This window comes from Argopecten irradians, chromosome 6 (genome assembly GCF_041381155.1).
Source record: "Argopecten irradians isolate NY chromosome 6, Ai_NY, whole genome shotgun sequence".
In the NCBI taxonomy this organism is placed as follows: domain Eukaryota; kingdom Metazoa; phylum Mollusca; class Bivalvia; order Pectinida; family Pectinidae; genus Argopecten; species Argopecten irradians.
Genome location: NC_091139.1, coordinates 586,322 through 614,266, shown reverse-complemented (window position 1 = coordinate 614,266; position 27,945 = coordinate 586,322). Strand labels below are relative to the sequence as shown.

Genomic DNA, 27,945 nt, shown 5'->3' with positions numbered 1-27,945 from the left:
AGTTATGTACCTAGACCTTAAACACTGCAAAATTTGAAAACAAATCGGCCCATGGGCAGATTTTGCAACCCCACCTTTAACCCTTTATAGAAAAAAGTTCTGGTATTACACTTTTGTTAATATATTACAAATCAATAGAGAAATGGTTGTTCTTTCTAAATCAGGAGAAAAATAGGGGGTCCGTGTGCTTAATTTTTTGCCCCATTTGAACATTTGTTATTTTTCAATATTTTAGCATAAAAAATGAAAGTGCTCAAATTACCATTAAATAAAAAAAAATAAAGTGACAAAAGTGTATCATTTCGCACATTAATGCTCAATATTTTAATTACCAAGAACCTATTAAAGATATACAGCAAAAAATTGCTCGATACAGCTAAAATGGTAGCGCAGTGATGATTTTAGTAAAACAATTTCAGTAAAAAATGGTAAAAATGTGGCTCTACTCAAAGCGAAAAAAGACACAATTTCAAAATGGCCACCAAATGCGTCATTTCCTAAAATCCCCGTATAAAAAAAATTACTAAAGATAGAAATGTATTTTTTTTTTGACAAAATTTACAGCTGGCAACTTGCTACATATATTGATAAATTGTATTTGATAATCTCATAACTTCATTGATCTAAGTCAAAACGAGACTACAACGGGACTGAAACCTCAGAAGAATACATCCTTAAGAGAAATTACTGATTTAATTTCAATTATACATTATTGCCCAGTAGAGGCAGTCAGCAATGGGTGTGGTTTGGTCTATAATTGACTAGATAAAGGCCAATCTCGTATCATTCAATATGCTCTACCGCTGACATAGTAAATACGATACACATTTTAACCGATGTCTCATTGTGTATATATAATTTTTATTATTATTATATGTCTAGTTAACACAAAAAAAAAAACAATAAGTTATCTCATAATCCGCCTAATATCAAGTTATTTTATCAAGTTTTATATTCGCCCGTTGTATTATTTTTGCATATTATGTTACTAGTGTACTACGACCTGGAGCAATTATCATTGGCTGAAATTTCGGTGTGACGTCAAGACAGGAATAATAAATGACGTCAGAAAAAAATGACGTGACTTCGGGATTTCGAGGATGTCTTTGGGGAAGTAGTAAATGGGTTAAAATATTGAAATGGCAATATTAAATTTACGAAAAACGATAGATATGCCTCTGAAGGAAAGGGTCAATTATTCATATAACAGGAATAAAATAACTGGAACATAAATGGATAAATTTTAGCAATATCAGTATTTAATAAAGTCATTTACTGTGCAGCGTCCGGTGTACCGGTCACACATCACCCAACACAATTCGTAGAACAACTGCTTTCACATTTGTTACCCCACCTTCCAGGAAAGCAGTCTAAAATTGGATACACAAAATCAACATCTTTAATGTTACTGAACGAGAGTCTGGTCTGTTCGTGTACCCTCAGAACGTCAAACTTAAAAATCATGTCTCCCCATGCGGAGTCCCTCGCATGTTTGGGAAACGTTGTCGTCAGTGTAACGGAACTCTCCAAGGTATTTTGATAAGAAAAAATGGATTGCAGACGAAGCTTGCTTTTAAGCGAGGAAATAAGTAATATTCTTATGATGAAAGACACAGATAACCACAATAAACTCGATGCAATGTTTATGTGATGTAACATGCTAAAGTGTGTTGATTTTCGCTGTAAGATATGGTAGGTCTAACCTCTGATTCAACAATAACTGTAACGTTAGCCCGACAGACAATTTTAGCTTATGTTAGACTTGTATTGTGGTCTGAAAAAAAAAACTTCATGAAGACATGACGATTTTTTTCTCACATACCTCGATATTTTATTTCAACAGCAAATAAATTATCTTTACATGAAATGTTCGTTTTATTTGTATTGCGAATCCCGCTGCTTGTATTCTTTATAGATGTAAAACCAACTTATTTAAAATTAACCCTGAAAAAAAATAATTTCATTAACGCAGTGACGTCACAAAGTTGTATTGCATTGGTAGCCATGCAAGCCTTGGGCTTTACGACATTGTGTGACCCTCGAGTAGAATACCCCTATCGTTATCTTATAGTATTGTACAATTGTACTCACAGAAACAATCGCCGGTCGTCGCGTTACAGTTGCCACCATTACAGTTCCCAGAACACGCACTGTTACAGTTACCGTCACCGTAAGTTCCAACTGGACACCCTGTGAACAATCATGTCGTGTTAATTGGTGACTCCAGGCACAGATACAATTTAGAAGTGGTGAGGTAAAGCAAATTTAAGTAAGATGCCCCAGGAGTTAAATCATAACGCGAGGACAGCGTTATTGTCATATCAATCATGTTCACATGATATCCACACACTGTGCTGTGTTTGAATTGCACTAAATAAAACTACGGTAACCTACATTTAATTTTTATCTTGCGAAATAGTTGAGTGGAGTTGGCAATGATGTCTAGGACTGTGGGACTCAATAAATGTTACATAAAATTTCGTTCTGGTTCCGTTCTGTTTCTACTATATCAATTCCTCTAAACATACGTTTCTGGGTGGCCTCGTAACTTAATAATTCGTTCTAATGTAATGGCATTATATTCAAATTATATAGCAAGTCATATATGTATATTTCAGTTTATTAGTTTCATAAACTTTTGCTTTGGAAATCTGTACTCACCCCACACCTGTACCTCGCACAATTCCAGAACAGCGTAATTATCATACCAGGGATACCGTTTGGTGTCGTTTCTATAGTTGTACACAGTCACGTACCGACCTACATACGGACACTGATGTGTGATAATCAACTGTACAGAGGCATTGGTACTACTCTTGTCCTCGTAACACAGAATACGATCAGGCGGTATGTCAGTGGTATTGGATACGTATAGGTGGTATCCGGCAAATCTAGCTCCGTATCCAGCTGGAGAAGAAAAAGCAATATGACGTCCGCATTTTATTCGTTGTGGTCATATTATTTTTGTATATCATCAAAATTATAATTTTACAGTACTGTATCATTCATAGTGTAACCATTCTATTATAATACTTTTACACCATTTCAGTTATAATTATGTAATTAATTAATAATTAATCTGTTCTGAAGCTTTGTATATTTTTTTCAGAATATAAGATTTACTTTTAAGATTCTGGAAATAGCAATTTGAATCGCCTATTCAAAGGTAACCAGATCAAATGTGATATTGCAAGATATTTTTCTTTTGAACGAAGTAAGAGTAAGGATATTTATTTAATTGGAACGAAAGGTTGATATTAACTGATCGTTGAAATAAATAGTTAATAATGCAGATTATGTCTGCCTACCACATTGTAGATATATAGTGGATGGAATCGAACTTGATTCTGTAAGTGACAAACATGGGTAGGTATGGGTCCAGATCTGTCGCGTTTTGTGTATGATTATTTGTCATTACAAAATATTTAAAAGAAAAGTAAGACTTGTACTTAAATATCAATGAATATTAAGGTTCGAAACATATTTGTAAGAGTTGTGTTTTGCCAGTAGTTGTGTTAGATATGTGGGGATTATCTGTTTCTCGAGCGGATGTTATCTGCGATTTGCTGCTGAATAAACTGACCTCTGTAGTATATCGATATGCTGTTGATGGTTGTTGGTTGTGATAAATCCACTTGCCACCAGACTGTCTTTGGACCTGTAGCATTGGTATGGGTACAACAGTTGGCACCAATATCCGTTTTCACGCATCCATCCACGACCTTACTGGCTACCCATGTATGGTGAGTTCCACTACTCTGGTTCGCCGGCTTGTTTATGGCCATATTACCTACACACAAACCAATCAATCGTGTCATTTAACGGCAATTTCATAATAATCATTAGCACATAATGGAGTCGCATTGGCCCCGCGTGAAAGATAATAACACAGGAAAGAAAAAATGTCCCGATAAATATTGCAACAAATCATTTACCCTCTTACTCACGAGTTTAAATTCCATGCGTGATAATTGCCAGATACTGACTGCTTTTCCGTGCTGGGTACTCCGGCTTTTCGCCATGATATAAACCTGGCACATTATATAATGGCCGTGGCTGTTGATAGGATGCTTAACTAGCAATTCAAAATACTCCGTTAATATTGCAGACCTTACTATTTTATGTTAATGAAAGAATAACTTGATTCATAAGTCATGCCACACATTACATAATTGAATTAAATAATATTTATATTCAATATCGTTCATTTATGATTAATATGCTACATTTCTATTGTATATTATTTGCATTCGTATTAAATAGTTTAACATTTGTGTCTAATATTTTCCATTTGTATTATAAAACTCATTGTATTCAACAAATTGTATATATATACTTAAAATTGTTAATTGTATTCTGTATGTTATAATATGCAGATATTCACCTATCAGATTGGCGTGTACGAACATAGATACACGATGTTCGATTGAATAAAACACGGACAACAACGTGGACATTGAAACTAAATATAGCCTAGTTATAAAATTGTAAGTGATGTGATTAACTAGTGACTTACAGTAAATAAAACGAAGTTTGTTGAAACGAATATATGTGTAAAAAACTGAAGTATATTACCCTACGGCAGAACTAGATCAAATAACAGTGCGGCCATTCGTAAAAAGCATTTTTCGCAATACTATTTATACCAAACTCTTTGCGTTAGTTCATTTCATGTTTGTACAAACATTTTTCTTACAAGTTCTGTTTACTACAAGTTTGCATTTCTACAGATCGATTTGTGGAATCCTTTTTAGATCTATTTATTCATTGTGCTACTAACTGCCGGTGTCATTAAAGTACCTGCCAGGTTTTATTGGAAGAGAAATGACGGAAAAAATCATCGATCAGCGGTCAATACATGGCAACGGCCTTACATGGGTTTTGCGCTCGCATCCCGATGGCGGTAATATGTCGAAACAAGTTAACTACTCGGCCATCCCACCATCTCCCCAAAAGATATATGACTAAATAAAAATATAACAATAGAATTGTTTGTTCATTTGTTTTTAGAAATCTGATCACTTTTATAATGGATTATATTCTTATCTATGTTGTAATTTGTAATACAGTTTACATCAACTCTGATGGATTGTATTGACGTACATCTGCTATATCCCGAAAAACGTAAAAACAGAAAATATATGTATAACAATGAAATGGTTGTTCATTAATTTTCTATAAATCTGATTACATTTGTAATGGAATGCAATGCTAGATATGTTGTGATTTATATTTATCTAAACACAAATAGATTTCATGCGTTTACACCTCGACTCTGATGGATTGTATTGACATATCTGCTATATCTCAATGAATTTATAAAGGACATGCTTCACTAATTAATAATTCTTAGTCTATCAACGCGAAATACGATATTCGTTCGTTGACCCAATTATAAATAACGAAGATCAGTTTTTGAATACTCTTAATTTCACTCAATTAATGGTTGGTTTTCCCAAAAATGTGCATAAGTGTACGGAGACGGGAGTGATCATATGACGTAGTAACATCCACTTATAATATGTTAAGGGTAATACCAGTTATATATATTTAATTTACTGTAAGTTAAAAGACAGAATTTTATATAGCATATTAAATTTTGATGAACTGATAAATTCAACATTAACATTGAAATTGATTATTTATTGTTACTGTCAAATCTCCATTAAAGGAACAATTCATTTTAAGAGTACATTAAGATTACATGCATTTTCTTATCTAAACATAATTTCACCAACTCCTCAGTGGTTATGTATTGCATTTGTTTAACGTGCGTGACTTTGGCTCGGGTATGGGTACGGCGTATATGTTGTACCAGCTTAATCATATTGTTCAACGATTTAGCATCTCAACGGTATCAATCAAAATATTTAACAATGTATGAAATTTGTAAATATTTCTTGTTATACGTTTCATAGAGAATGTAGAATAATACACTTATGTCATATTTTGCTTCATGGTTTAAGCTCTCTACGCAAACTTATAACTGTCCTTTAAATATGGACGTAAATGAAGTAACCAGACGTCAGGCTATAATTTAGTAGTTGATCATCCCATTGGTTATTTGCTATATAATACGATATTTCACTGTCTTATCAGAAGTACTTACTTTCTGGTCTTATTGTCCTTAATATAGAGAACATGATCATGGTCAAAATCACAATTTTTCCGAACCAAATAGTTACTGTCCCCATTTCGGGTAATACAGCGACACAACATCGACAAGGAAGTTAGATCAAAGTAGCTCGGAATTTGATAAGGTAAGCAAAACAATGGTTTAAATATATCCCCGGTTTGCGTAACACGGGGACACTACCTTGTACTGAAAAAAAACATCACGGTCTAATGGTCGCAATTAAATGTTTTCATGCGGACCTTAATTTATCAAACATACTATGTGTAAATGGCTATCAATATTAGAGCACTCTGGTATTTAATCGTGGCTACATGTCGTTGGTGGTGGTAGGTATATAAACCTAATGCATTGTATAGGCTGCAAATCATATGATCATTTTGATAAATCATAATGTATCATACTCACGTTTATGATACAAAATAAATGCGTTATTGATAGCATTATTTTTCTTTAATTTCTAAATGCAAAAAATGGCATTTTTACCACCGTAGCCCTCGATAAATGTATCAGCGACCTTTTCTATTTTATAGCCACAGACAATCGACAAAATGTTTGAAAATATACAGTAATGGGTCGCTGAGAAAATATTATCAAACCCTTCATGATAGTGTGTTACTTTTATATTCAACGTAGCATTCATTACTTTATGAAAGCATAGCAACACCTAAACCACCTCGACATCGAACTCCCCAGATTGATTGATTGATGGGGCTGACAGACTTCTCAAATGTTGTTGGTTGAAAATATGAAGGTTACAACCTCTTCTCGAGACTTTCTAGTAACTATGCAGTAGTGATTCTCTCTTTCTTTTACAGCAGAGTTCTCCGTGAAACTTCCATTCACTCCTCCTGCTTATTTAAACCTGTCGGGCAAAGTAACCATGGAGCAACTAAAAGGACATGCCAAATACATAAATACCCATACAGACACACAGTCACCACAGAGCAACATTATCAGGAAATGATCCAATGTTTACAGCTACTTAATGTCCAACGCTCATCATGTATATTGTTATTATAACGCCACGCCATAACAAACCTATTACCGATTACAAATATGATATATGTAATCCTGTTTACCAGAAAATTCAACTCATAGGATTACAAGAGATTTCATACAAGATTGATGGTTGAATGCAATTTATCACACTACTGACCCGTCCAGCCATATCATCAATACCGTAAGACAGATGTGTAATAACACTATTATGACGTCATAATCTATATATGACGTCGCATGATCGTCTCCGTAGACGGAAACGTCACAACCGAACCGGATTTCTACTGTTTTTTTTAAAGACGAAGGTAAATATTAGTTCAAATTCCACTTATATATCTAATAATAAAAGTTATGTGATAAATAAAATCCTACATTCGTGACTATGTAATAGGAAATTTATTAACTCGTTGAATACTTTGATATGCCACTCGCCTAAAGGCTCGTGGCATATCAAATTAAAGGCTCGTGGCATATCAAATTATTAAACCCATTTGATATTTCATATTATTTAGCCACTCATATAAGATCTTCTATATAGGGATTTAGAATACATAATAATTCACTGACAAGTAATAATCGAGATTCAAGTGATTATTCATTGCCGAATAAAATATTACATATAACAAGTATTTCAGTAAGATGTTTCTCGTCAGAAATATCAATATATTGTTATTGATGACATTGTAATAATAAATATTATGAAAGCACTGCTTTGTCTACATAGTTTGAAGTTGACTTTTGTGTAATGGTGATATTATATTACTTCCTGGTTGAAGTGTCGGTAGCAAATGTTAAATGCTTTGATATTATGTTTAACAATATGTATGTTGCCTGCTAATACACAGTAAACAGGTATGTATTTGTTGTATTCGACATGCAAAGATATCGGATATAGCAGTTTTTATTAGGGCTTTTCAGGGCTGGTGAAAGGACCTATTGCTTTTGTTCAGTTTCTTTTTGGGGCTTTTCACCACTGGTGATTTCTTTATGAACGTCAGTAGATTAACATAAGTATTTGCAAAACATAATCTATACCTTTTATGGTACAAGGCCTAGCTATAAACAATGGTTGTTAAAACAGTCTGCAAATATTACGTTACTATTTCTATACTGTTATCACCAAGAGTGTTTAGAAATAACTCTTATTTAAAACATTAGCATTTATAGTTTTGATCATGGCGTTAGCAAAGGAGGAGTGAGACATGCTTTTGTAAAGTCTCATCCGGCCAAACAAGCACTCCTTACACACGCCATAGATACTAGTTAACATAATGAAATGCTTTTTTGGTGACAGAACTATGTACTGAACTATGTGGACTCACTCAACTGAGGTGTACCCTATGTTGCATATTTTGCTAAAGGTTACGAGCAACACATCTATGAGTTAACAATAAAATTATGATTAGGCCCGATGCATACACACTTTTTATCAACTTGGTTGTGTTCAAGTACAACTAAAAAGTGATATATAAGCAAACAAATTTAATAGGGTAATATTTTACGTAAAATTATATGATAAATAAAAGTGATGTATAATAGTGCTTTGAAAAGCTATTTTGATAGCTGATATTAAAAATTGTACGGAGGCCCCTGACTGACATGTTTCACACTTATTTCAGTTCGTTAAAACGAGGAAAAAAGTGTGAGTCATGTCAGTTAGGGGACTCTATACAAATGCACAATTTGTATTAAATAGTCAACATCTGTCCCATGCTGTGTTTTACTCGCGTGCATAATACGACGAATATATTCGCAAGTGTTGGATTTCTCTATATGTGTATATACATACCCGTAGTGTTAAATGATGGACTTCTATGACGGACAGGACATGTAACTGTATTGGACAATGTTAAAGATATTTATTGGTTTGTTAAATTAGCTAAACGTATTTTTATGTGTCTTTTTATATTTCGGAATATTTTAAATTAGTCCCTGTTGTGTGTCGAACGTCTCTTTTGATCTTTCTAAAAAAATCACTTATTTATTATTTCGGTTGTTCTATCATTATTGATATTCTTCATTTCGGTAATTATATTCTCCACAGTATGCCAATGGTTTAAATGCGATATTTATTCATGTAATTTTTTTAAATTAGGATATTTTGAAGCAATGAACTAGATATGTACATGTATTGTTTACGATTATATATCGTGGTATGCCATTGCAATATATAGAATACATGCATTTTAAATGGTATTGTGCATATAAGTAAGGATTACATGTATTGTAATTGTAGTTCTTTTGTGGCTATGGGATTACAAGATGCATGATACAAGATAAAAGGGTTTTTATAAACAATAAAATTGAGAAACAAACAACATCAGCTTGCGATTTAGCTGAGTATATAATTGTGGTAGTCTACACATTGAAGCACTATACGTGTTGTAAGTGTGTGCTTTTTCTTTTTTTCTATCTCTGTAATTATGTAAATATATGTTATATGAGTTTTTAAAAATATGTGAAATGTGAAGTTGTTTTTTTAATGCAATTTTGCGTACGATTTGATGTTGAATGAATCATTATTATTAATTATTAGTATGGTCTTAATAAAATTGATTTAGCGGATTTGTCATTTCTTAAAAATCTAACACCTGGTAAAAATATCACTAGACAAGTATAAACAGGGTCATACACCTTAAAACATTAGGTTAATATGTTAGATGAGTCTCATAACGATATCGATTTTTTAAAGTATAAGACATTTTTATTTAAAATAGTGGTTTCATATTTTTTAGGAATACAAATTTTACAATAAAAAAGTAATCATTAAGATTAGGTCAATCGTATATATGTTTATTAGTGACATTATTTATTCTACAATAAATGTAAACTGTTTGTTTGCATTAATCAAGTCCACTGTAAATTCACTTGGCAGTGCTCTGGTGTATTAAGTATGTAACATGCATGTTCATGATGTGTAAACCTAAAACTATTCTGATAACGCCGGAGACATAAAATGATCGCGTAAGCATAGCCTGACCAGCAAACTATGAATTTAATGTGTTATACCTGTCAATGTTTATACGTAGGTCTAATGGCGACCGTGTTTTTTTGTCGTGACGGTCGAAAATGAAGTATAAACAGAGTAAAACATATGAATACCAGATGTTAATATCTAAATATTATTGTAAAATATTTTTATTTACACCTTTTGAAATTAAAATAACGCAATAGTTCTCAGATTGTCGTACTATCTATTACAATAAAATGTAAACAAACATCGCAAGCGGCTTTGTTCCCACTATGTTTATGTGTACATATACGGAGTTGTACCTTTGAGCGCCCGGATGTTCCTTTGTGTCTAGTCATCGCCATTTTTTTCTGAAATCTCATATATAGGCAGAGTATCTGTAAAGGTAATTAATACTTACACATGATGTTTTGTTAAGAACGGTAAGAATGGTGTAATATAGACAGTAGCTTAGGCAGTTGTTTACTTCATGCATCTAAAAACACATAGTAAGAGTCTTAAGTTTTTTTTTTTTTCTACATTTGCTTTTAAAAGTTAAACCTCTTGTCGTTGATCCCATATGAGTTGGTTCGAGTTATTCCTCTATACAAATGCTCTTCCTTTTATAGCCCGATAATTGGTCAATTATCTTGTGGTCTTCTGAACTCCTTATATCAGCCGGTCTCATTTGATGAAAAAAACAGGTAAATCTAAACACTATTAGAATGCTGTTACCACCGCATTATACACTTTTTTTACCCCATGTCTGACTCCAAGCTTGACATTTTTATTCCATATTATCTTTAGTTGTCGTTCTGAACATGCAACATTGATAAGTACTTATCAGCCTACTTTGGACTGGTTGGTGTCATCCACATTGATCGTTCTGTTATTCTTGCACCAGTGTTGTAGACATATTAAGGTAATTCATATACGGATATCACTTGTGATATCTGATCAGCTTACAGCTTAGGAGCGAGTTTCAAAAATAGTATCTGAAGTGCATAAGTAAGACATGTACAAAACAGAATTTTTATGATAGCAGGACAGGTAAAGATGAATGGACATTTACCTTATATAGAGTACAAAAACATATACGGCATGTTTTTTTTTTTTTTTTTATTCATTTGCTACAAAAATCATTCATCTACATATACAGTATAATGCATATAAAATAAGGAAATCATTTACTTGGCATGACAACAGTAAAATATTAGGAACAAAACAAACAAAAAATCCTAGAACTACTTATAGTGTATAATACATATATAAGAGAGGAAATCATTCAATGATAATCGCAATGTCAAGTACTGTAAACGTGCTTATTTCAGTGCAGTGGAATTTTAACGCATATGCGAAAAATTGTAAGGAATGCTGTATTAGTGCATATATAAATTAGCGCAATGCCGTGGTTAAATAACGTCAATACCTTTTACTAAATTTAGCACTGTACATAAATTAGCGCATTAAAATAGCACGAAAAGTGATAAAATGAAATAACCGCTAAAATCAATACGTTTACATTATATAGGATATATAATAATTATTATTTTAATACTAACTTGTACTCCATTGATGATATGCATAAAATTGGTAAACAAATGTACATATTCATATAAATCAAAACATATTGTCTACGTAAGTCAAAAACATGTTAACACACTAAAGGGTGTCATAACACACATTGTTTTGTCGTTAACCATTAAGTCTGAAAGTAATTTAACTACATACGCTATAATAAAATATATCAATGCGGGAAAAAAGCTCTTTTGAGATTTTTTTTAATCTTGCATATTATGGAAAGTACATGTTTTCACCAATTTTGAAACTCATAAATAATTGTCTGGTATGCTGGGTTTGAAACCCATAAAATGGTTTAGCTTCTGAAGATCATTCAGATCAAAGTTTGCATTCTAATGGTTAGGTCAATTTTTAATAAATAAAACCAAATATATGGTTTATTTTTGTTTCATTCTTTAACTACCTTTGCTAATTGTACTGACTTAAACATTCAGGACATTTATGGAAAAACATTCTTATTCATAACATAAATTTATTTAAGCATTGATGTTACTATTTTTTAACTTCATCGGGGTATGAAAGAAATTTTGTTTGCAAACTGTGTGAATCCGCGTAGCGGATTCTCACAAAAGTTTGCAAACAAAATTTGTTTCATAACCCGATGAAGTTTATACTCTATTTGATAAAATGACGTATGTTTAAATGTAACATTATCACCGTGGAGAACCAAAACGGTTTTTCACGGCCACGATTGACGGCCCTTGCTTTTCCTGGCGTAGCGACGGTTTCCGGTGGCGCGCGAAGCGAGCGTTTAATAACAAGCAGAGAGATACTAGATTTACAGATGTCAACGCAACCGATATATTTAAGTAAGTGCAAATATAACAATTTTCTGCAGTGTATTGTTAACTCATCTTTCGAATTTCATTCATGTTTTATATATACGGATATATGTTGAATATATGGGCTAACGAATTTTAGATGTAGGGTTGTGAGCCGGAGGCTCTGTGTTTACGTTTTCGCTGCATTTCACAGTGTGTTTATGACGGTTTTTAGACACTGTAAGAAATAAGTTACATAATTCAGATGCGATAGCTTTCTTATAAAATCACATCCTTCCTTCAATTTTCCCAATTTACTGAGTCAACAACGTTAAAATGGCGATTATCCACCTAAGGTAAATGGAAACGGTTTCTCACGGGCGAGTCCATTTTGCACGGCGTCGGCTTTTCTCAGAGGGGCGAAAGGATATCTAGGAGATCCCAGTGTTTGCTGTGATCGCCTATAGGCTAATGAAGAATAGTGTCTGTATCTATACGTTATCTAGCTATAGATTTCAAGATTTCATTTAATAATTGAAGAATATATACAAAGTTATGATAGATACAGTGCTAACATAGAGAATACATGGTTAGTTATCTTACACTACAAGGTTTTTTTTGGTGCGAGACTTAGGAGAAAGCCGAGATGACTGAGGCTTTGCCGAGTCCAATCTTGGCTTTCCGTTTCTCGAGCACTCAAAATAAAACTTTGTATTGTAAGATACTAAACGTGTATTCTGTTTATCCTGCACAATTATGGCATTCAAAAACGAAAGCAAATTGACAGTTCCTTACTTTGTTTCGCTCGAAGACGAGGACCGCACTTCTTTGATGCGGAAGGTAAGAGATTCATTCAGCATTAACCGAATGAGATGCTGTACTCCTTTTTACTGCCGTGCCCGAAATAAATACGCGCATGTCACAAACAGTTTAACCGTTAATTCTATATCAGTGTGATATGTCACTGAAAGGAAATGAATATTACTCTAAATAAACCAATAAAATTAACTCAATTAAAGAATTAATTAACAAATACACGACCTTATGTCCACGATCCAAGAAAAAGGACTGACAGCCAGCCATACGAGATTTTTCGATATCTTAAAATTAGAACGTCATTTCTCGTGAATGTGACGTCCACGTTTTAGCGGGACTGAATGTACGTTTCATTCAACTCGGAATGGTTCAAGTGTTCCTGGGTACAAGTTAGAAATGTTCCGTCAGATATGGAACACATTTCACGTGATCTCGTATTGGTCGGATAAAGCATATCGTATTGATGGATAAAGCACAAAGTTTATCTGTAAGCAGTAGTTTATCGTGTCAGTATCGTTGGGGACAGTTGCAGGATAAATGTATGTAATTTAACTTGTAGGCCCTCTCCACTTTTCTCACAGCGTACATGTAAGAACCCCAGGGGTCCATTATTAGCATTCAATTGATAGCTTGCTGTGACAGCATCTGTATTCTGTACTGGGACCCAACCGGTATGTCGTGGACGGAACTGTAGTCGTGATTGTGGTGCACATTAAGATCAAACTGTGGCGTCCGGATTTCCGAATGTCTGGAGCTGTTTGTGAATGATGTGTTTCATGAGATGCAAACAATTATTTTTTTCTAAAATCACAGACTGACGGTCTGCTTATTTCTTTCACGACTACTGGTAGGGTCCCAATACCAAATTCAATATCGCCAAACGTGACACTAATTCTGCCTTCTGGCCATGAATAGTTTTACCTAATAGATTTGTTTTGATTATTAATATTAATCCAAATTTTTAAAACGTGAAATGTATTGTTCAAGTTTAAGCAAAAAAAAAGTATAAACCAAAGTTTGAAGACGTTTATCAAATATGTCAACATTGTAAAGACTGTCTCGACTATATTTACCACAAGCCCTCCACCTCTGGGTCGTGAATTCAAATCCCATGTAAGGGCAGTTGCCAGGTATTGACCACTAGTCGGTGGTTTTTCTTCCGGTTACCATGGCTTTATACACCAACAAACCTGGCACATCCTTACATGACTCTAGCTGTTTAATAGGATGTTAAACTAATAAAACACAACAGTAAAGACTACAAATTAATTAATTAATTGATGTATCAAATATTTGCTATTGCATTTTTGCGTATTAATGCTAATTGATGATATTCAGGACTGATGGTTAAACTTAATGAACAAAACGAAATAGTTGATAGATACGAAACCAATGATTCAGTTTATTTAAATGATTTATTTTAAACAGTTCTCTATATTATTTTTCATTTCACAGATAGAGTCCCCAAATATAAGATAACAGTACCATTTTAGTACATGTTGGTAGTCCTTTTAAAAGAATGAAATTAATTCAATACTTTGATGCTTTTGCCGCTGAACAATAGTATTTAATCAAATATAATATAGATATCTAGGACTACATGTAGACTACGAACCAGGTATCACAATCCACAGGTGAGGAAACATTATGTGTAACAGGTAGCCTTGGGTACTGTCCATTACTTGTTTGGGGTTTTGGTATATTTCAAGTCTGTCAATCACCGTAATGTGGGTGTAGTACTACTTTAACCTGGATGTTTAAATGGTAATGCACTCCTTAGATTTAATTACCTAAGTACACTAAGGCGGGTTTTTTACTGGCTGTAAAGGAGTTAGGCTTAACACTCGAACTGAGACTTCCTGCTGTGGGGTTTTTTACTTAAAATGAAGCTCCCAATGGTATAGGGTAACCAATAAACATGCATTAACATTTTTTTCACAAAGAGGTTGGTCCCCTCACAAACTGTACACAAGAATGTACAGAGATGAACTGGTGTGTAAGCTGAGTTTACAATGTATAATGGATCCAGGTATATGGTGTGGATGAGTTATCATCCCTCCTGGTCCCTTGATGGTGTTCAACAAAATACTGGATCTTTTGGAGCTTGCCAAAGTGATATAAATATGGTAGTACATTTTATATGTATGTATATTCGTTGTAACCAATATATAAATGAGGTTCTATTATTACAAAGAGTATTCTACGTGTACATCGATCATGTTAAAGTCAATATTGTTTGGCGGACATGTTATTAGTAAAAAGATTTACAATGTAGTAGTGATATACTAAGTAATAATGACACATTTTATTTTCAGGAGCAAATAAATCTGTCATTTTCAGATTACAGTATAGGTATATATAATATTTTTGTATTAATTGGATTGATAGTAATTTCGATTTAGATGTTTTGGCCAAATAATCTATGTTCTTAATTGACTTGACTAATTAGGCTGGACTTGCTAAACAGGATTCTCTCATGGGATGGAAGACGCGTAACATTTTGAGAGAGTTGTGGGAAAGGAATGTGGGATCGTATAGCAGGGAAAAGCTGTACATATTAACCATTAACGGACATCCGAAAAAGCCAATTTTTTTTGTGGGAACTCCTACTTGTCAAGGAAAAAGGACTTCGCAAGTTATGTGGTTCAGCCTAAAGCCAACCAATTAGCATGTATAAAGGTACATAATATATATCAAAGTTGACTTTTGAGTTTATTTCATTCTGGGGGGGGGGGGGGGGGGGGGGGGGGGGGGGGGGGGGGGGGGGGGGGGGGGGGGGGGGGGTGGAGTGAGGTGGGGGGGGGGGGTGTATTATATAATAATATGACATTATGAAAGCTAATCATACTTGTTTTATTACAAAATGTTGCTTCATTGGTAGTTAAAACAATTTTAATATTGATACACCAATTTACATTGAACAACTTATAAACCTGGAATTTATGTGTATCCCTGTTTTATAATTTGAGTTTCCGCTGCTCGTAGTCAATAAGATATAACTCTGTCACCTTTTTATATAGGTCTTGATCATCTGAGAAAATGTCTCAAGTGAACCTATCTAATCAATTATGTTCTGTCTGGTGTCATGGTGAATTATATGTGGACCAGCTGCCCATAAGGGGGCTGAGGGGTTGGGCACCAAAGGGGGTCACAAATGAGGGCTCAAAATACTTCTAATATCATATTCCTGAAATTTCCAGAGAATGGTATAAACAAACTATTCATGAGATGGAAAGTCTTATACCATAAGGTCATTTAGCAAAAATTGTGAATTTTTGTGCTCGTTGTATCTCAGATTCTTTTTCCCCTGGAATGGTCACAATCTATTATTGTTTATATTGGGAAAAAAAATATGATCCATTATTTTGCATCACTAATTTTTCATAAGAAGATGAGGTCAACATATGGTTAGATTTATAGCCCCTCGAGATATGGCAGATATGATTGATCCTTATCGGTCAATACGTTGACCCCAGGGGACCACAAATTGGTTTGAACCAAAATAGCTCTTCAGAGATTATAAAAGTCAAATTTTATGACTGGGATGAACAAAAGTCTGTATCGCGGCACAATATATAGTTGTTTATATTGACTTTGTTTTGCAATCTTGTATCAGAACTCAAAGGTGACAGCTAATGGACCATGGGGCCTCTTGTTTATTATTTCATAATTTTGTTTTAAATTTAATTGAGATCCAATACATGGTAATTTATGTTTACTAACAAGAGGATCATGGAGTAGATGAGCCGTATGCTATAAATAATTTTACATTAATATTATTTTGTACAGCAAGACCGAGGAAATCTGCAAAACATGGCTATCCCTGTACTGTGATGACACTTTGGGTCTAGGGAACTTTCATATTATCCCACCGATGGGTGATAATACATGACTATTCTACATGAGATACACGATGTATAAATATCTGTTGTATGGGTGTGAAGTCACCGGAACTTTGGTAATGTGCGTGCCTTCCTTCTTTTTCTACAATTACTTAACTGGGGGTATTTTTTAGGAACTTTTTTTTTTTGGTATGGGGGGGGGGTGTTTTTTGATTTAGGAAACTGAATGTCCCATTTCAAAGCCATTCTCTTCAGCAGTGGATATGTAGGCTTCAGGCTTAGACATTAGATCCTCGGAATGATTTCATTAACTTTTCATTCTTGATACATTTTGTTGGTATGAGGGCCAATTTCATGATTAAATAATTTTACCCAAATGTCTATACTTAAAAATGAGATAAAAAGTTACAATGGTCAAAAGGTTCACATATTTATTTACAATGTGAATGAAATTTAGGATTGTAATGAAAGTTCACAGACGGTTTTCTTGGTGGTAAAGTTAAGGTAGTTTACTTTAAGAAGACAATGAAGTTAGTTAATGATCGTCATTGGTTTTAATTTGTTTATTTTATCCAATTTGTATTAGAGACATACCATGGCTTTGAAATCCTCGACAACATTAGTAGGAGTTCTTCTTGGCATTACTATGCATTTTCCCTGGTTGAACTGAGAGGTATGTCTGTTTTATAAACTGTTGTAATTAAAATTTGTTTCTCCATAGAAGTGTTTGTGTATATGTTTTTATGCTAATATTTACTGTTTTATTTCCTCTAGGTACTTTTGCGGCTGCATATCAGAAATAACGCTGGGTTGGTACATATTAATTTACGCTCGGCTGTTGATATCAGGGCTGTAAAACAAATAATTAAAAACCTAACTGAATGAAATCTTGAAGTATCAGTACGATGTAAGTTTGATAAATTGAATGTGTAAATCAATATTCATTACTACATTCGTCATGGACTGTTTATATTATCCGTATACCAATGAGTGGCCAAACTAACTAAGATTATACATAACTTCCAAAAAGACTATAACCTTTCCAGCACTACAGGGCACATGATTCTTGTAATTAGAAAGTACACTACAATGATTTACCCGCACTGTTAAATACCACGTAATTACTTTTTCAATAACAACTTTTTAAATTGCAAGTGTACTGCTTTAACAGTTTTATGATATAACTTTCAAATAGTTTTGATGACAATATTAAAAAACAACTTCATATGCAAGTGTCTATTACTTTGGAAATGTGAATGCCTGTGCATGAGAATAAACAACGATCATGTTGTTACCTGGTAAATATTAAAAAAATAAAATAAAATACACAAATGTAAGTCCCCTGTACATTAAAATGATAAAGTGCACCATCTAATTAAAATTAGATTCTGTACAAAATTATTAGAAATGAAAGTGCACCAATCTATTGATTAAAGATTAGAAGTGCCTGATCAGCTTAATTGCCTAATCTAACTGTTGTAATGAAAGTTAAAACCGTGGCCTTAAAAATAACACAACAAATAAATGCAAGTGCCTGTTCTTTACAATAGTACATTTGTTAACAGAAGTAATACATGTACAAAAAAGAAATTTGATGATAGCTTAAAAGGTAGAGAGAATGGAATAAATCCATTATATAGATATGAAATATCTATTAATACGGCACAGATAATTTTTTGTCATATCTGTAATTTTTTATCAACATGCTATCAAAAAACTTTGATACTACTTTTAAATAATGCATATACAATGATGAAATCATTCACTTGGCATAAAAAAAAGTAACCACATTTTAAAAAAATACAAATTAAGGAAAGCCTGTAAACTACTTATATTGTATAATACATATATATTAGAGAGAAAATCGTTCAATCATTGAATGATAATGACAATTTCAAGCATATAAAATATATGAAAAGTAATTTGAATTCTAACTTAAATTCCATTGATGATATGTATAAAATAGGTATTCAAATGTACATGAATTTTAAATTAAAACATAAAATTTTACGTAAGTCAAACAAGCCGTAAACATGCTACGCCGGTTGTCATAGCACATGTGCACACCGTGAAATGCCGTTGCCTTTTCTCACTGGCTTTAACTTATTACACTATCAATAATATATATTGATGCGAGAAAACCTTTCAAATGCCCGAACAATTGGTGAATTAAAAGTGGAAGCGGATTCGTTATACTGATTTGGAATAACATTATTTGGATATGTATTCTGCATTTGCTTTTGATGTGTAAGTATTTGAAAAAACATCAAAATAAAGTGTTTTGAAATATCCACCAGCAACGGATGGAAAACACAAGCATTTTTCGGTGTGTAATGATTTTTGATGGAATATCTCTTAGCTGCGCGTTGAAGAATAATAATTCGCTTTTGATGTGTCTGGTCTGTAATCGAGGCGTTACAGCCGTAACGTTAATATGTATATGTTTCCTTTTCTCTTTCAACACACTAAGCATGTAGTGATATAGACCAGTTATTTATTATCGAGGGTGGGTGTTTTTATTGCTTTCTAATCGAAGCATTATTATATTGTTTTTTTTAGATCTTGAATTATTGAAAAAGTATGTGTATTTACCATTTGTGTAATCATATGTGATTGTTGTCTACTAGGCTGGGTTTGTAATACAATAATATGGTTTGCTTCTAAAATGAATTTTGATTCAAAGGTTTCCAGTCTGGTAGTTAGAATATTATATAGTCGTTTTTTTTTTTACATAACCGGCTGTTTGATCATGTTATACGTTTTCACGATTATATGTTATACACAATATGGTTGATGATTCCATCAAAAACGTTGTATGTTACATGAATGTGATAAATGTGTTTATATACTATTATTACTCTTTAAATAATTTCCTCAAATTGTTGAGCTCGTTCAATAAACCCCTCATTTTACATAGTAAATCATGTAAGATCCTCTTTATATGGAAGCATTATATCAGCATTTGCAATGAGCTCTTCTTTGCGCTATTAGGTAACAACCATTTCATACACGTGGGCAGGTTCTACGTCACGGCGGTCAATAGACGAATAACCAGTGTCCGGGACTGATTGTTCTGAAAACAAGTGTTAAATAAAATCATAGAATCGATGACAAAACCCGGAAGATGAATTTATGCAGGACTCGCAGTCACAAGCTGGGCGGTGATGAAAATCATAAAATAAAATGCACTGTACACAATTAAACATTTGCTACTCAGTCTTTTTCTTTATTATGCGTTTAAACTCATTCTCAAGTTATGTGATAAAATTGATCAATAAAACTCACAAAATGCAATAAAATTCAAATATATTGTGAAAGAGTATTTTTTTAGCTTTTTTAGCAGAAATACGCGATTACTCATTTATAAGTATATATTTCAAAATTGCTATTAATAAGAAATTAGGGTTTGCCGTTTGATAACAATGCTTTCTCTTTTCATCATGATAAATAGATAATACGTACACTTTTTAGATCATGCCGCTATCGATTACTAGACTATACTTTTATGTATACCACTAGAATTCGGATCACGTATCAATGACTGAGGAGAAAAGAAACATCATCTTAACACATTTTTAACAATATTGCATTAAAAGTTTTTGGTGTGTTAAGACCTATTGCGATTAGAGTGTTAACGCAAATTCTTCTGGCCTTACCTGTGTTTTTATCGGGCTAGTTTTTTTCTGGAATCTCTATTTCTGCAAACAGAGAGCATGTACTGTAGATGTGATTTTGTTTATTATGATATGAATGATTCTGTCTTTCTGTTGTCTTTGTATACATAGACCTTACACAAAACCAATATCTAAGATGATAGAGCGACAGAAAACAAAATATGTCTACAGTTTTGATTACTTAACATACATGCATTAATACTGCAACATGTGCTCCGACCTATTGATTCAAACATGACCCTTGCTGTACATGTATCCCACACAGGATTATCAGAAGGTTTTGGTCTACTACTATATCCAGCATCAATTTATTATTGAACCCTAATATATTGAAACAAATAGTATGCGAATGGCAACGTGATGACGTCTATTAGTTTCCAGAAAAAAAATACACAAAAATCACCTATTGCGATCAAATGTTTAAGGTTACATTAGTTTGGATAAGATTCTGGATATTGGGTTCTGCTGATGCTATAAATATTAATCTATAACTGTGTTTATGATCTTGCACTTAGTGGAGTATTGTGTTTGGTTTATTTATTTTTACGCCCTATTAACAGCCAGGGTCATGTTAGGACGTGCCAGGTTTGTTGTGGAGGAAAGCCGAAGTACCCGAAGAAAACCACCGACCAGCGGTCAGTACCTGGCAATGCCCCACATGGGATTCGAACCCGCATCCCAGAGGTGAAGGGCTTGTGGTAATATGTCAGGACATCTTAACCACTCGGCCACCGCAGCCCCTGGAGTATTGTACAGATACGAGTAATTCGTTTTGCCGTTAGATCATTGGAGTAGAGAATATTTGATTCTCTTTTTGAGTTCCCGAGTACAGAACTGTGGCGGCTTATTCATACTCTCACTATCTGTTCAAAGCTAGATAAGTATATACATAACAATGACGATGAATGTACCCATAACATAGTAAACAACATAGATTTGTCAATCAGGAGGTTGATTTGTAGTATGGTCAAGCACCCTTTGGGTAGATTTCTTCCAGAGGTGTACAAAACGATGCAATTATAGTGTGTATACTCACCGACGCTGATATATGTATGTTATGATCCAAACAACAACCGATAGCCCACAAACAACAGCCAAAACAGTTATTATAATGTTAGGATCGACTGTAATACAATATATATCACGTATAAATACTCGTAAATACATAAATACTTGTATGTGGAAATTGAACAAAATATGGTGGAACAATTTGGATATAAAAGGAAAATAGAATGCGTTCCACAAGGCTAAACGAGTTGGATTCGTCACAGAAAGTTATGTTTGTTATTGTAAAAAACCTAATGAACTCATAAAAAATAAAAGTCATTGGTTTAAAATCATTATGATTATTTAACATTACCAAATGAATGCTGATCTGAGTTGGATGAATCTGCAATGTGATCAATAAAAGAAAATTCAGGAATCGGATTACTCTTGCCAAAAAGAAGTTGTCATCTGCAGAAACACAATTTTGAAATTACCTAATAAATTGATGGCTCAGTGCTATTGGTTAGAATAAATCATTTATTTAACCTTACCTGATGACTTCTGATCTGAGTTGGATGCATATGTAATGTGATCAATGAATGAAAAATAAAACACATATGTTCATTACGTATGCGGTGGAAAGATACACGATATTTTATCATGAACATGACTAATGCATGTTCAATATTAATAATAAATTAAATATTACACAAAGTTCTAGAATCGTGACCAAACTGCGCTCTTTGAATCAATATTTCGAGAGGTAGACGTATACACGAGTAACCGATTGATATATTTGATATTATTAGATTGTAACAGGAGAGGAGAAAATGTAGCGGTCAGACCGGGATTCGAACCAGAGACCCTCCGAACATTAGCCAAGTGCTCTACCGACTGAGCTACCTGGTCACCGATGATCGACCGAGTCCAATCCAAGTAGCCATGGCTCAATTATAAGGACATGCCAGATATCTAAACACTGCCATATAGACACACAGTAGCCACAACATTATCAGGGAATGATCCAATGTTTACAGCAATTAAATGTTCAATGCATATGTATATCGTTATTATACCAGTAGACGCCGAAAACGCCTTTAGAAACTATTACCTATAACATATATGATAAATGTAATTCTGTTTACAAGAAAATCTAACTCATTACTGACCCGTCCAGCTATATCATCAATACCGTAAGACAAATGCGTAATAACGCTATTATGACGTCATAATCTATATATGACGTCGCGATTATGACGTCGCATGATCGTCTCCGTAGACGGAAACGTCACATCCGAACCGGATTTTTACTGTTTTATATGGAGACGAAATTAAACTTTAGTTTAAATTTTACTTATATTTCTATTAATAAAAGTTATATGTTAAATAAAATCTTACATCCGTGACTATGTAATAGGAAATTTATCAACTCATTGAATACTTTGATATGTCATTCGCCTTAAGGCTCGTGGCATATCAAGTTATTAAACTCATTTGATAAATTTCATATTACGTTGCCACTCATGTAATATCCTCAATATAGGGATGGATTTAGAATGCATACCAATTCACTGACAAGTAATAATCGAGATTCAGGTGAGTATTAATTGCCGAATAAAGTGCTACATATTACAAGTATTTCAGTAAGATGTGTCTCGTCAGATATATTAATATATTGTTATTGATGACATTACAATAATAAAGGTCATGAAAGCATCGCTTTGTCTACATGATTTGTAGTTGACTTTAGTGTGATGGTGATATCAAATTGCTTCCTGTTTGAAGTGCCGGTAGCAAATGTTAATTGTTTTTAATTATGTTATACTTTATGCACGTTACCTGCTAACACACAGTAACCAGGTATATACCTGTTGTAGTCGTCACACAAAGATATCGGATATAGCAGATTTTATTAGGTCTTTCCAGAGCTGGTGAAAGGACCTATTACTTTTTTGCAATTTCTTTTGGGGCTTTCCACCACTGATGATTTCTTTATGAACTTCAGTAGATTAACATCAGTATTCGCGAAAACACATATTTTAGAACTTTTGTAGTAAGCGTATCCTTTTACAAGGCCTAGCATTAAACAATGGTTGTTTATAAAGTGTGCAAATATCCATAAATATTTCTTCAATTTTAAAAATATCACAAAGAGTGTTTATAAAAAACTCTCATTTCAAACATTATAATTTATACTTGTGCTCATGTCGTTAGCAAAGGAGGAGTGAGACATGTTTTTTTAAAGTCACACCTGGCGAAAGAAGCACTCATTATACATGTCACAGACACTAGTTAAAAAAATGGCATATTTATTTGGTGACAGTTATATGTACTGAACCCTGTGGAAACACTAAACTGAAAAGTACTCTTTATTGCATAGTTTGCTAAAGGTTACGAGCAACATATCTATGAGTTAACAGTAAAATTAAGATTAGGCCCGATGCATACACACTTTTTGTCAACTTGGTTGTGTTCAAATGCAACTAAGAAGTGATATATCAGCATACAAAATTTAATAGGATATTTTTTATAATTTGTACCTGTACTCATAATATACTTGTTTATCTATTATTATTTTTACAGACACTAGTCGCAGATTATACACTTATTAGCATCCATTGCTGAGTAATCAAATATAGCTTTAAAATATAAACAAAACGATAAAGGATAAGCTACATGGTCAAGACTATTTAGCTTAAAAAGCTAATGTCATTTAGATCACGATATATCTATTTCACTAGTTAAAAAACTGTCAGCTTGTGAAAATGCACTTGGAAGTCATCCTCAATCAACCACGCTTCAGCCACTGCCAGCGTTTTTCACAGGTGTAATATTAATAAGTTTGTCTTAAAATTATTAAATTCGAAGTTCGCCGAACCACGAGAATCATTTTAAAATTAACAACAAAGCACTTGTCTCAGGGAATCCAGCAATGACCGAATCAAGCACGGAACGTCAAAGGTGTCTTGTTGCGACGGTTCCTCTCTGTAGCATGGCCTGTAATTAACAAACTCATAGCAGAAAAAAGGTACTGGTTAGAGCAAGGATAAAAGAACAAGCAATTACCTTAATGACCCTCATATCAGAAAAAAGGGTGGAAGGGAGGGGATAAATTGCACTGCCATAAACTATACAGATGGGCTCAAAAAGTGAAACAAGCATCCAAGTCAAAGAGACGCTTAAGATAACTGTAATCATATTAATAAAAGCTGTTACAATCAGAGTCAGTGAGATGCTTAACTATATAAAATCTTAAAGGAACTTGTTCTGTGGATATTAAGGACGTACCCCCGCTAATCTGGGACAGCTAATCGGCGATCAGCTGTCCCAGAAAAGTGTTTGTTTTTAACCGACATTTATCATTAAATGATTTATAATTGGATAAATGCATTTAAATGAGTTTTCACAAATGTGTCAAATATGAGGTTGTCTTGTGAATGTTATTTGCGTATTATTTGATGTTGTATGAAGTATTATTATCAATTATAATTATTGTCTTAATGAAATGAAATAAAACGCATGAATATGTCATTTCAACAACAATCGACCACCTAGTACAAAAATATCACTTGACAGGAATAAACAAGGCCTTCAACATTAAATCAATAGGTTAATATGTTACATGAGTCACATAACGATATCGCTTTTTAAAGTATAAGACATTTTGATTTAAAATAATTGTTTCTTAATTTTTAGGAATATCAAGTTTTTAATAAAAAAGTAATCATTAAGATTACGGCAATCATATATATGTCTACTAGCGACATTATTTATTATACAATTAATGTAGACTATTTGTTTGCATTAGGCAAATACACTGTAAATTCACTTGGCAGTGCTTTGGTGCATAAATTATGTAACATGCATGTTCATGATGTGTAAACCTAAAACTGTTAAACGCCGGGGACATAAAACGATCGCGTAAGCATGGTGAGACCAACAAAATAAATTATTTCAAAAATAGAAATAGCCATTGGATATTTCATATGTAATATATTGATGACTATAACAACGCAAACACTGTTACCTTCATCCGATAGATGACACTTAGCACACCAATGTTTTAAACGTGTACGAGTACTAATTATTATATACGTGTGTATGTGGACTATATCGTTGTGCTGTAGCACAGCTAGTGAATGTTAACACATTGGCGTTTTGTAAAATATGGTAGGAGTGATGTAATATAGGCAGAGTATCTGTACAGGTAGTTAATACTTACACATTGTGGTTTTTATCAGAACGGTAACAGTGATGTGATATAGGCAGAGTATCTGTACAGGAAGTTAATACTTACACATTGTGGTTTTTATCAGAACGGTAACAGTGATGTGATATAGGCAGAGTATCTGTACAGGAAGTTAATACTTACACATTGTGGTTTTTATCAGAACGGTAACAGTGATGTGATATAGGCAGAGTATCTGTACAGGAAGTTAATACTTACACATTGTGGTTTTTATCAGAACGGTAACAGTGATGTGATATAGGCAGAGTATCTGTACAGGTAGTTAATACTTACACATTGTGGTTTTTATCAGAACGGTAACAGTGATGTGATATAGGCAGAGTATCTGTACAGGTAGTTAATACTTACACATTGTGGTTTTTATCAGAACGGTAACAGTGATGTGATATAGGCAGAGTATCTCAGTGTTAATACTTACACATTGTTGTTTTTAAAAAATTGCAAATATCACTGAGAGTTGTTTATTGATACTATTTTAAGCAGTTTTAGCACTAATTTGTTACACGTCTTCAGCAAAGGTTTTACCCAATGGAGAGAGTTAGGCGTGTATATTTATGCCTATTCTATACACATATTATGTTTGAGTGAGTCTATCAGATTTTTTTCTGTCCTTTTTTCTGCTTTTCTGGCCTTTTTTTCCGATCGAAATAAGTAACATTGCGGTACAGAAGAACAATAAAATGTACCATGTCCCTGTGTGACGTATGTCGCAACGTATATTATGCGTAAGAACGTATCTGGTACCAGCAAATGATGAAGGAGGCTGAACCGACGATAACAAATACCGTATTGCAGTAAATGGAAGGTGATATTGTTTTACTTGACTAGGCTACATAAACCACCAGAACAATGCCAGTCCCTTCACGTCACGGTAACTCCATTTTGAATCGAAGCGGAAGACAACCGTATCGCATAGTCTGGATGTAATCCTTTTGTAGCTTTGGCGGACGATTTTTGCAATAACTTCTAAATCTATTGCAAATGGTCTATTTTTTTCATCTGGATTTCACTGATACGATAAATGGTTCTAAATAAGTATGGGAAATTGTAATATTTGCACTATTTATTTTAATTAGTTATATTTGTATTAGTTGCAATTACGGTGTGTTGTCCATGCGTCACTTGTTGCAGACTTGGACAAGTCTAGATCCAGAGAGACTCGCAAAACTTTGAAATAAAAATATAAAAAAATAAAATACGTTTGAATTGAAATATAAGTTGAGTTCCTCTTGGAACAAATTTGATGAACTATATATGATGCAGTTATAATTAGGTAAAAAAGATATTATATTAATAATCCGAAATAAAAGGCCAAAATAAATTCAAAGTAAACTCAAAATCGTGTCTGATGCAGTTTATGTTGAATTTGTTCCAAAAGGAACTTAATTCATCACCCCATGAGATCGACCAAATAATATTCAACCCCTTAAGTAACAGTCAAAATAGCGCTTCCAGACTTAAGCAAGTTATTCAAAGCTCTAATACATAGTTGTGATATAATTCAGCTCTTGACAGCCGGAGTATATAAATGCCATAGCTAAATCATTTCTTCAAGAATATTGAAGAACCTCTTAATTCTATACATTTCTGAAGTCAGTAATTAAACACACACAGTTTATTCCAGAAATACCTCAGCCTGCTTTCCCCTTATCGTAAGCATGTTTAACCATCAATACGTTTTATACATCGTGATCATCTAGAACGTCTTTGTACACCAGTTTAACACCTTACTTACATGTACAAACACTGATCTATGACAGCATGGTCGTAGCAGATGCCTCCCTTATGCTTGGTTTCCACTATGTTCCCGGTGACCACAGAAGCCCCGTTTGCCAGAAACATAGTGCGCCGTGGATTTTTGGCTATTCTTGTCTCTGTATTCAAGCTGAGCTAGGTCTTCCGAAGTTTTGCCACGGTCTTTTACGGACGACGTGGCGGGCCGTGAATAAA

General features: G+C 33.6%; 1 protein-coding gene and 1 long non-coding RNA gene across 13 annotated transcripts in view; both read right to left on the bottom strand.

The window, feature by feature from the left end:
* The window catches only part of LOC138324657 (receptor-type tyrosine-protein phosphatase kappa-like), a 48,565-nt gene extending 42,302 nt beyond the window's left edge, over positions 1-6,263 (bottom strand). For all 12 annotated transcript variants that reach the window (XM_069269681.1, XM_069269674.1, XM_069269680.1 and 9 more), the window contains exons 1-4: positions 6,110-6,263; positions 3,584-3,790; positions 2,662-2,907; positions 2,092-2,190 (exon numbers count right to left, since the gene is read on the bottom strand). In XM_069269681.1, the coding sequence (XP_069125782.1) occupies positions 2,092-2,190; positions 2,662-2,907; positions 3,584-3,790; positions 6,110-6,194 (637 nt within the window). In that variant the 5' untranslated portion in view covers positions 6,195-6,263. The remainder of the gene's footprint in view (positions 1-2,091; positions 2,191-2,661; positions 2,908-3,583; positions 3,791-6,109) is intronic.
* Positions 6,264-20,439: 14,176 nt separating this feature from the next.
* Positions 20,440-26,391, bottom strand: LOC138324682 (uncharacterized). The gene is made up of 3 exons (XR_011208663.1): positions 25,969-26,391; positions 21,796-24,743; positions 20,440-20,783 (listed from the first exon to the last, which is right to left on the bottom strand). It is a non-coding gene; the product is annotated as an uncharacterized lncRNA (long non-coding RNA).
* Positions 26,392-27,945: the final 1,554 nt, after the last annotated feature.